Here is a 9817-nt window from a genome sequence, read left to right as displayed (position 1 = left end):
CAGGACAGGAAGCTGGGGGGCTGTGTGCCCCCGCCTCCTCTGCAGGCCCAGTGTGTGGGCAGCGGACCTGCTTTTGATCAGATGACCGGCTGCCTAATAAAGTCACTGACACTGTATCAGGGTTTGGCGAGGGGCCTGAGGGTGCTGGGAAGGAAGATGTGAGCATCTGCGTGGGGTCCCCCTCCCACCTTGTCGGCGCATGGGCACGCTGAGGGACCGCCGGCTGGGCAGATGCAGGACACCGGAGGGGAGCAGAGCCTGGGGCTCCCCGGCGGATCCGGTGTGGGGAGTGCCCTCCCAGGCCCGGTCCTGGACTTTGTTCTGAAGCAGGCTGGCGCCAGCCGAGGATGAAAGGGGGCTTTCTGGGGAGGGAGGGGCCGTGGGGGTGGTGACGTGGCTGAGAACCAGGACACGGCAGGCCCCTTGGAGGTGATGAGCCCTCCCCCAAGGGCGTGACAAGGCCAGTCTATATAGGCCACCACTGCACAGTCTTGAGTGTGGGGTGGCAGCGGCTGGGGGGGCTGCCGGTGCCTGGGCACGCTGTCCCAGTGTCCCCACCGCTTGGCGCTGCGGGAGGCTGAGCTGCTGCCCCAGGGAGGGCCATGGGGACGCTGGAGAGGTGGGGCCCGCCGCCCCTGACCCTGCCGTGGGCACTGCCCACCCTGCTGCTGGCTCTGGCCGCACACGCAGCGGGTGAGCTCACCTACCCGTGGCGGGACGTGGACACTCGGGAGTGGCTCGTGTGCAGCCAGTGCCCCCCAGGCACCTTCGTGCAGCAGCCGTGCCGCCGGGACAGCCCCACGATGTGCGGCGCGTGCCCTCCACGTCACTACACCCAGTTCTGGAACTACCTGGGGCGCTGCCGCTACTGCAACGTCATTTGTGGGGAGCGTGAGGAGGAGGCGCGGCCCTGCCAGGCCACTCACAACCGTGCCTGCCGCTGCCGTCCCGGATTCTTCGCACACGCCGGCTTCTGCCTGGAGCACGCGCCTTGCCCGCCTGGCACCGGCGTGGCAGTCCCCGGTGGGCAGCAGGACTGGACGGGGTGGTGGCGGCCCAGAACGTTTGCTGCCACTGAGGACAGCAGCCCGGTTTCCCCTGACCCCTTCCTCCTCTCGTCCCCAGGAACCCCCAGCCAAAACACGCAGTGCCAGCCGTGTCCCCCCGGCACCTTCTCGGCCAGCAGCTCCCACTCAGAGCCGTGCCAGCCCCACCGCAACTGCACCGCCCTGGGCCTGGTCCTCAACGTGGCAGGCTCCTCCTCCCATGATGCCCTGTGCACCAGCTGCACGGCCTTCACGCTTAGCACCATGGCACCCGGGGGGCCAGGTGGGGGGGGGGGGGGGGGGGGGCGGCAGGGAAACAGGGTGGGGGGTTGGTGATCCCCTCCCCCACCCTGGAGGGAACGGAGTCCCAGGGAGTAAACCGCTTTCCCAAGGTCACAGCAGTGCTGTGGCAGCTCAACCCCCCACCCCGGGGCCCCCGGGCCCCACTCATGGGCAGGGACTTCCCTTGCTGGGTGTCCCCCGGGCACGTGTCCCCTCACGGCTGTGTCCCACTCCCCCGCAGGAGCTGGAGAGTGTGAGCGCGCGGTCATCGACTTCGTGGCTTTCCAGGACCTGTCCTCCAAGAGGCTCGTGCGCCTGTGGCAGGCGCTGGTGGGCCCAGAGGCCCGGGGTCCCGCGGCCCCGAGGGAGGGCCGTGCGGAGCTGCAGCGGAGGCTGTGGCGGCAGCTCACGGAGCTCCGGGATGCGCGGCCTGGGGCGCTGGGGGCGCGGCTGCTGCGGGCGCTGCGCGAGGCCAGGCTGCCTGGACTGGAGCGCAGTGTCCGTACGCGCTTCTGGGCGCACTGAGCCCCCTGCCCCTATTTATTCTCCTCCCAAGCTTTGGGGCCGTGTGGCATCACCCCCACAGCAGGCACCACAGTACTCTCCGCCGAGCTTCTAGGCTCCTGCTGCACTAACAAGGTTTATTTTTATGAAGCTGCTTGTACAACGTCGTGTGAGCCTGTGTGTGTCCACGGTGTGCAGCGGGCACGCCTGGTGGGGACGCCAACCCCCCCAGCACTCTCAAGCTCCACGCACTTCCTCTGGCTGCTGATCACCCCAAATGAACAGACCCTTGGCGGGAGGGAGCGTTAGAGACGGCCAGCAGGTAGCCCAGCGTGTCCCTTCCAGCTGTGGGCACCGTGGCGACTCCAAGGCTCGTTCCATGGCCCCCTAGGTCCTGCTTGTCTGCGACAGTACGGAGGGAGGGCACACCCAGTATAGGGCTCTTGCAGTGAATAGGACCCAGCTTGGCCCAGGCAGCAGAAGCCCATGCCCTGGGCCACTAGGACACCCGCCCCACCCCTCCACTTCAACTCCATCCAGTCCCAGGACGCAGGGGATTTCCCAGGAGGGAACCAGCCAAGGACCTCCTCCAGGCTGGGTGCGACCCACCACCTTTTCTGGGAAACAGGGCTTTTCCCCTCAGGCAGGCTCAGAGAAGGGCTGGACTGCACCAGGGGCAACCTGGGCAACTCCCAGCCTGTCCCATGGGCCCTGGAGCCCTGTGCCTGCCCCCCACCCCGCCCCCCCAGCCCGAGTCACCTCACCTACGCCCCCCCACCCCCAGCCCTGACTCAGCCTTTCTCAGCAACCATTCCCAGGGTCCCCGCCAGGGACCAGACCTCAACAGGAAGCCACCAGGTCCCCGGCTCTGGCTCAGCCGTTCCCATAGAAGCAGGCAGGCAGTGCCCAGGTTGGTCAGAGCTCCAGCCTGGGGAACCTGGTGCTGTGGTCACTGTGCCCAGCCAGCCGGGAGTCCCTGGCCAGGGTTGGGTTCCTGGAGGGGCAATGGACAGCACAACTCAGACCGCCATCCTCCTGGACACAGTCCAGCCAGCAGCAACGGACCGCTCTGGCAGGGGCCACGCAGGCAGCAGCCCGAGGACCCGTCGCACCCAGAGACCTGGCTACCGGGCACACGCTTGCAAGTGGGTTTCGAGACCGCTTGTCCCCAGACGGAATGGGAACCCTGCCCCTCACCCCAGCTGGGAATGAAGGCCCAGCACAGCACCAACCTGGGCTCCATGGGAACCCAGCCCACCTTCCCGACACCCCCACTGTGCCCTCCTCCACCCCCCACACTGGCAACTAGCTGTCCCAGATTGGTGACAGACACACACACACAGGGGACAGTCACTCCTTCCCCTCCTGCTGGGGATCCAAAAGAGGTGATGTCCTGTGCCTTGTTCTGAGGGCCCAGAACCCAGGGCTCTGCTGGCCTCTAGCACAGTGGGCCAGGTTTCCCTCCCTCAAAAGGACACCAGCTCCCAACCCATCTCCAGGGCCAGAGGGGACGGAGGCCGAGGACAGTCATGACCCCAACAGCCTCCTCTGTGGGGGCGGCTACACAGAGCAGCTCCGAGAAAGCCCGTTTCCAGACTGGACCCCTGGGAAAAGCAGGTGGGGCTGCTGGGGCACACAGTCCCGGCAGGGGTCATGTGGGGGTCCTGCTGCCCTGATCCCTCGGCAAAAGCCTCCGGATACCTACACTTGCACGGACACAGGGAAAAGTTTGTCTTAAAGAGAAAACAAAGCAAATGAAGAACTGAAAGCAAAGCAAACCCGACCCCCAAGACGGGCGGCGGGGAGCCCGCAGGAGCGCTCTGCGGGCACTCAGGGAGGAGTCGTGGGCACCGGTGGCCAACAGCCACACCTACGTGATGTCCCTCTGCCGCGGCGGCCGGTGCACATTCCGCACGACGCACTTCACCATCCACTCGATGCCCTCACGCACCCCTTTGCTGTGGAGACAGCAGGCATGAGGGGGGGGCCGCTCAGGGCCCACAGCCCCCGGTGCGAGGGCCCCCCACTCACCCTGTGAGAGCCGAGCAGGCCTGGGTCAGGCAGTCGCGCCTGCCGATCTTGGAGCTGCAGTCGCTGAACGCAGTCTTGATGTCGGGGATAGAGAGGCAAGTCTGGGAGAAGGGGAAGCAGTGAGGGGTGGGGTCCCGGGCAGGCAGGGAACGCCCTGGCCCAGGGGCAGGACTGGTCTTAGTGGCAAGGGGCTGGGCTCAGGGCTTCTCTGCCTAGAGGGCTCCTGCAACAAGTGGCCTGGGAGAGAGGAAGGAGCAGGTGGCACGGGCGGTCCACAGGACACGAGGGGCAGATGTAAGTGACCTCCAGTGCCCCCGACCTGAAGGCACAGGAGCTACAGAAACAGGCCCCGCAGAGCACCCGCCCCCCACCCAGACGGCCCCAAAGCAGCCGCTGTCCTGCAGACAAGCCAAAGTCAGAGCTGACTCCCACCCTGGGAGTCAGGATGGGATCCCGTCCCGGACAGGATGTCCCCACCGCGCCGGCAGCCAGGCCAGGGCAGACGGATAGGCCACGCTCACCCTCCTGCAGAGAGAAGGCCCCGTGCACCTTGGGAGGGCTCTGCTCACCCGGGACACGTGTGGCTTGGGGTGTCCAGGGCAGGCACCCTGTCCCCCAACCCCCAGTGATGGGGCCCACTGACTCTGGGGACCACACTGTGGGGATGCTGGGATGAGAGGCTCACCTCAACGTCCTGCTTGTTGGCCAGCACCAGTATAGGGACGCCGTCCAGTGCCTCACTTGTGACCATCTTCTCTGAGGTTAGGCGGGAAGGTGGCGGTGAGCACCCACATGGAGAGGCCTGCCCACCTCTCCGCAAGTGCCTGCTTTCACTCCTGGCCACGGCCCCGCCTGCCTGGTGTGGACCCAACCTCCGGCCAAGGCCAGCTCCAGACACACGCGATGGGCCAAATGGCCCTGCCTGCTCCCCGCCCCCCTTCCAGCCCTAGCCAGGTTGTACCCACCAAACGCTCGCTTGGACTCAGACAGCCTCTCCTCATCCGTGGAATCGATGACATAGATGACACCGTGACACTCCGCATAGTACTGAGGAGGGGAAGAAAGGGGGTACTGGGCCACCCCCAGCACTCGAAGGCCCTTCTGGGGAGCTTCCAGGGAGTGGAAAGGTAGGACAGAGTGGCGACACAGCCCTAGACTCCTTCAGTGTGGGCCTGCTGACCTTGGGCAGGGGGTGGCCAAAACCCTCTGTCCACTTCCCGGGTGCCGTGCCCCCAAACTCCACTTCAGCATCTGCTTCTGAAAAGCACCCATGACTGCTGGCCTGACGGTGGCTGGAGGAGGAGGACAGAACTTGAGAGCTGGAGCCCAAACCAAGCTGGTCCCCACACAGGTCTGGAAGCAGGGGGAGGGCACTAGCCAGGTCACGTGCCAGTGTGGACAACAAGCCTGGTGGCCATACCACCAATGAGCTACAGAAAGGCCACCAAGGGGAGAAGCAGGGCTAAGGACAGGGCCAGCAACACGGAGCTCTGCCTGCTGCACTGGGGCCAGGACAGCGGTCAGTCCCGGGCACGCACAGAGCAGCGGGACCAGAGCCCAAGGCCTGGGGAAGAGTTCTGTGCAGACAAAACCGGAGAGATGCACCAAGTGGGGCATGTGAGGGGTATGGAGTGTGGGACACGGGGGCACAGCTGTGCCCATGGTGAGCCCAGCACCTGCCCCAATCAGAAAGAAAACCGGAAGCAGGCACTTCACAGCAACAGCAGCACCGCTGCCCCGCGGTCACGAGCGCCCGGAAGCCGGAGGCACCCACACGTCGCACACAACGCAATGGCGCACCAAGCCCAGAACTCGGGGAAGTTCTCAGGGTGTAACCGGGGCCTGCCGACGTGAGACAGGCTTTCCCACCTGCGCTTGCCGCCCGGCACAGGCGGCCACCCAGGATCTGCAGGCCCCAAGTCACACACACGGTGACTTGTGCCCAGTGGCGGGGGCCTGCAGGGGCTCTGGGCAGCAAGCGGTGGGGCGATGGGGGGCTGGCCGACCCGACAGCAGAGGTGTCCGGGTGGGAAGGGCCACTGCACGAAGCCAGCAGCAAGGCTGGGGCAAGGATCACCTCACAAGCCCTGCAGCGCATCCCGGCCAGGCAGACGGGCATCACATGACGGCCTGGCACCCGTCAGAGCAACCGGAGCTGGACATCCGGGGCTGAGCCTGGGCAGGACCAAGAGCACAGCAAGCTGCCTCGACCCCAAGACACCCTGAGGGCACCCTCACCCGTGGCCACATGCTGATCTTTCAGACGTGGCCTGGAGGAACAGAGGCCAGAAGTGCTCCCTGTGGCAGCACGGCAGTCCCCCTGTCTCATCTGTGTGGGGAGGTGTGGCCCGAGGCTGGTACGTGGACAGACCCACGCGCAGCAGCACACAGCCTGCCCGGAGGCAGTGGGCAGAGGAAGGTTGGCCAGTCGTCTGCCTGGGACGAAACGACGAGCCCAACCAGCGTCCTGGCGCCAGACTGTGCAGGGGGACCAGGGCCCAGCCCGCAGCATCTGGGAATCCTGATGCAGCACGAGTTCTATTTCCCATCCAACCTGGTGACCCACAGGGGGCTCTGCTGCTCCTCCTCACAGCTCTGGGCCCTGAAAGGCTGGGGGCATGGTCACCACCAAGGCACCCCTTCACTGAAGGTTTAGCGAGAGACCTGCGGGGACACAAACCCTGGCTGCCTGTGGGACACACTAGGCACCGTGGGTTCAGGGGCCAGCAGAGACCCTGGCCTGGCAGGGGAGGCAGGGCGCCCGCTCCACGCTCCACAGGGGCCGGGAAGCTCCCGAGGAACCCAGAAGTCAAGCAGAGAAGGGGCCTCTTGGGAGCCACCGGCAGCGGCAGCAGCCAGGGAGGGGGATGCCGCCATCGGCAAGGCTCGTCTCCCTCTTCCAGCCTGGCCTGAGGAAGCAGCCCGGGAGGAGCCAGGGCCGGGTCACAGCTGTGGGTGCAAGCGGCGGGCAGTGCGCCCAGGGCACGAACCTGTTGCCTCCTGCAGAACCTACTTGAACCAAGAGCCCCCTCCCCAAATCACAGCTGCCCAGGGCAGCCCACCGTGGTGCCCCACCAGGTGGCAGGAGTCCTGCTCAGCCTGGCCTAATGGGATGCAGCTGGGAGGAGCCGTGCTCCCCAGGGCTCCCCGCTAGGAGCCACCTGAGCTGACCCTTGCCCTGGCCCGTCCACGTTCTCCCAGCTCCGCTCCCAGGAGCTGCTCCTCAGCACGCCCCCCACACCCCCCACTCCATTCTCAGCATCTGCTCCGGAGACCCCGGTCTGGGACAGAGCGTCAGGTCCCATTCCGCTCCCCACAACGAGTCTTTCTCAGTTCAGAGGAGCAGGCCCCAGCCTCGCTCTGCCTCGGTCCAGCTTAAATGGCCAGAGAGTCTGCTGGGGGCCTTCTCGCCACCAGAGGAAGCCCGAGCAGAAGACGTCACTTCAGAGAAGACTGGGAGGAGGTGACGGGGTCCCAGCTGCCACAGTCACAGCAAGACCGAGGACCTGGGCGCTCAGCTCTACGCACACTGACAACCACTAAGTGCCGGGTGAGCCCGCCTGCACCCCTGCACCGGGACGCGTGCACCAGTCCCGCCAGCGTGGGGCAGGCACACCTGTGCCCCCGGTGCTGGGTGCGCCAATCCACCAGGATGGGGCTGCCCAAGGCAGGGGCTACGTCCGTCCAGCGCACAGCCGGATCACAGGGCCCAGCACCGGCCGAGCTGACGTGACCACAGCGTGTGGGAGAAAAGCATCACACTGGGGGGGTCCCAGAAATGCCCCAAAACTACGTCAGGGGGGGAGGCAGCGGCTATGGGCCTCCGAGGACACCCTCTCCTGATGGGGCAGAGGCCGCCACAGAGGACAGGTCCTAAGGCAGAAGAGAGAGGAGGAGCCCAGCAAAGGACACTCGGCCCCGGTGGTGACGCTAAGCGCCCTGCAGGCACGGCTCCTTCCCCACATCCGCTCCTCAGCCGCTGTGTGTCTTGTCCCCGGGTGACTGCCAGCAAAATCTCTAGGTCCAAAGGGACCCAGCGTGTCCTCGCTCTTAGGGGAAGGACACGGGAGCTGAAACCGAACCGGGGGGCAGCCTCAAGAACAAAGCGGGCGACAAAGCTGCTCATGGGGAAGAAACAAGGGGCCTCTGTGGCCTTCCCAGGAACAGGAGGAGCGATGGAGGGGGTGTCACCTGGAGAAAAATGCCCCAAGGGACAGGCAGCACGTGGCTGGGGACGCTGTGTGGTGAGTGTCTTACCTTGTCCCACAGAGACTGCAGCTCTTCCTGGCCCCCTAAGTCCCAAAACATGAGGCGCGCCTTTGCCACGTCCACAGTGCCGACTGGGGAGAGAGGAGGACGCTGAGGCCGGGGCCCTGGTCTCCAGTGTGTCACCTCCAGGCCCCAGAAGAGGGAGGAGCCACTCCGGGGCTCCCCGACCGTGGGGCCCGTGGGAACTGCTGACCATCAGCCTCAGGGATCGGCCCCACAACCCACACCCTAAGGGACCCCCTTACTGTTCAGACCCACGGTGGTCGTGATTTTGGACAGACTCATCCCCTTGTAGTTCTTGTTAAAACGGGTTTTCGACTGTTCCAAGAACGTCTGAAAAGAGAGTCAAACCCACATAGATAAGGGCTGGATCCTTCCAAATCTAGTTGCCAAACCTCCAAACATCCCTCCCTGGGTCTCCCCTACAGCAACTTGTGGGGACACTGGCTCGTGGCCTTCCGCGGGGTTCGGATTCTGTGCGGATCCCCAAGGCCCTCGGAGGAGTGGTGGCGCGATCAAGCACCAACCGTCTTGCCGGCATTGTCCAGGCCCAGGATCAGGATGCAGTACTCGTCCTTCTGGAACATGTACTTGTACAGGCCCGACAGCAGCGTGTACATCCTGCCCTGCGCGGAGACACGGGCCGTGGGCCGGGTGCCGGGCCGGCTTCGCGCTGACCCCGGGGACCCCCATCCCCGCCCCCGAGCTCCTCCCCCGGTGACCCCCATCCCCGTCCCCGAACTCGCCCCCCATCCCAGCCGCCAAACTCCTCTCCCGGGACGCCCCCTGATCTCCTCCCCCCGCGCCCGGAACTCCCCCCCCCGCCCCGGGCCGCCCCCGCCCGGCTCCCGGCCGTCGCTCCCACTCCACCCCCGCCCCTCCCCGCGGACCCAGCTTCCCGGAGGCGGAACAGGTCCCGGTCCCCGTCCCGGCCCAGACGTCAGGTTTCCCCGGGCTCGGCTGCGCCCCCACCGGGCCGCCCCCCACCCGCCCGCCCCGGCCCCAGCAGGTGCCCCGCAGACTCCCAGCGGGAACCCCCGGCGGCTTTCAGAAGCCGGGCTGCGGGGGGCTGGAGGGGCGGCGGCCCAGAGGCCGGGCGCCCGGCAGGGGGCGCGGACCGGCCGCGGTGGGAGGTGGCCTGGGCCCCTAGCCCGACCGCCGACGCCCAGCCGGACACCGAGTCTCACGGCGGAGCCCCGTCTGCGAGTCCCCGCCGCGCCTGCGGGCCCCACCCGTCCGGGAGGAGGCGACTAGCCCCGCGGCCTACCTCGCGCCCGTCCGGGCCACGGAGCCGCCGCGCTCCTGATCCCGCCGACCTCCGCTGACCGCGCGCTGACCTCGCGCGCAGCCCGACGGGACGCAGGCTGGCGCCCGCGGAGGGCGGAACCGTCCCGGCGCTCCCCGCGCGTCGCATCCCGGCGCTCCCCGCGCGCGGCACTTCCGGCGGCGGCGGCGCTCGGGAGGAAGCGCCGGTGGGCTGCGAGGGCGGAAGCTGGCGCGCCGGCCGCTCTAGCCGGTGAGGCCGGTGGGGTCTCTATGGCGGCAGCCCGGAGCCCGCGCGGGGGCGGGATCTGGGGCGACGGGGCCGGGGCCCGAGGTGACAGGTCGAGCGGAGAGGGGCCGAAGCCGGGGGCGGGGAGGCCGCGGTCGGCGCGGAGCGGGGCGGGGCCGCGGGCCGAGGTGGG

At 67.2% G+C, this 9817-nt stretch overlaps 2 protein-coding genes across 5 annotated transcripts; one reads left to right on the top strand and one right to left on the bottom strand.

The window, feature by feature from the left end:
• The first annotated feature begins 199 nt into the window (after positions 1 to 199).
• On the top strand, positions 200 to 1884 carry TNFRSF6B (TNF receptor superfamily member 6b). The gene is given in 4 exon segments (XM_032878703.1): positions 200 to 280; positions 510 to 1023; positions 1126 to 1329; positions 1570 to 1884. Coding segments are annotated over 4 exon segments (1083 nt in total). The 3' UTR covers positions 1854 to 1884.
• Positions 1885 to 3548: 1664 nt separating this feature from the next.
• On the bottom strand, positions 3549 to 9528 carry ARFRP1 (ADP ribosylation factor related protein 1). Of its 4 annotated transcripts, none has more exons than XM_032878773.1 (8): positions 9400 to 9528; positions 8660 to 8758; positions 8387 to 8465; positions 8121 to 8203; positions 4829 to 4910; positions 4549 to 4619; positions 3864 to 3964; positions 3549 to 3790 (listed from the first exon to the last, which is right to left on the bottom strand). In XM_032878773.1, the coding sequence occupies exons 2-8, from the start codon at positions 8750 to 8752 to the stop codon at positions 3703 to 3705; spliced, it is 597 nt and encodes a 198-aa protein (XP_032734664.1). In that variant the 5' UTR covers positions 8753 to 8758; positions 9400 to 9528; the 3' UTR covers positions 3549 to 3702. The 4 variants fall into 4 exon arrangements, with proteins under 4 accessions (XP_032734664.1, XP_032734663.1, XP_032734666.1 ...); XM_032878772.1 differs by having other exon boundaries at positions 8378 to 8465; positions 9400 to 9527; XM_032878775.1 differs by lacking the exon at positions 8660 to 8758 and having other exon boundaries at positions 8378 to 8465; positions 9400 to 9517.
• Positions 9529 to 9817: the final 289 nt, after the last annotated feature.

The sequence above is a fragment of the Lontra canadensis genome, unplaced genomic scaffold (assembly GCF_010015895.1).
Source record: "Lontra canadensis isolate GAN:19392208 unplaced genomic scaffold, GSC_riverotter_1.0 scaffold65, whole genome shotgun sequence".
In the NCBI taxonomy this organism is placed as follows: Eukaryota; Metazoa; Chordata; class Mammalia; order Carnivora; family Mustelidae; genus Lontra; species Lontra canadensis.
This window is presented reverse-complemented; position numbering and strand designations above follow the sequence as displayed.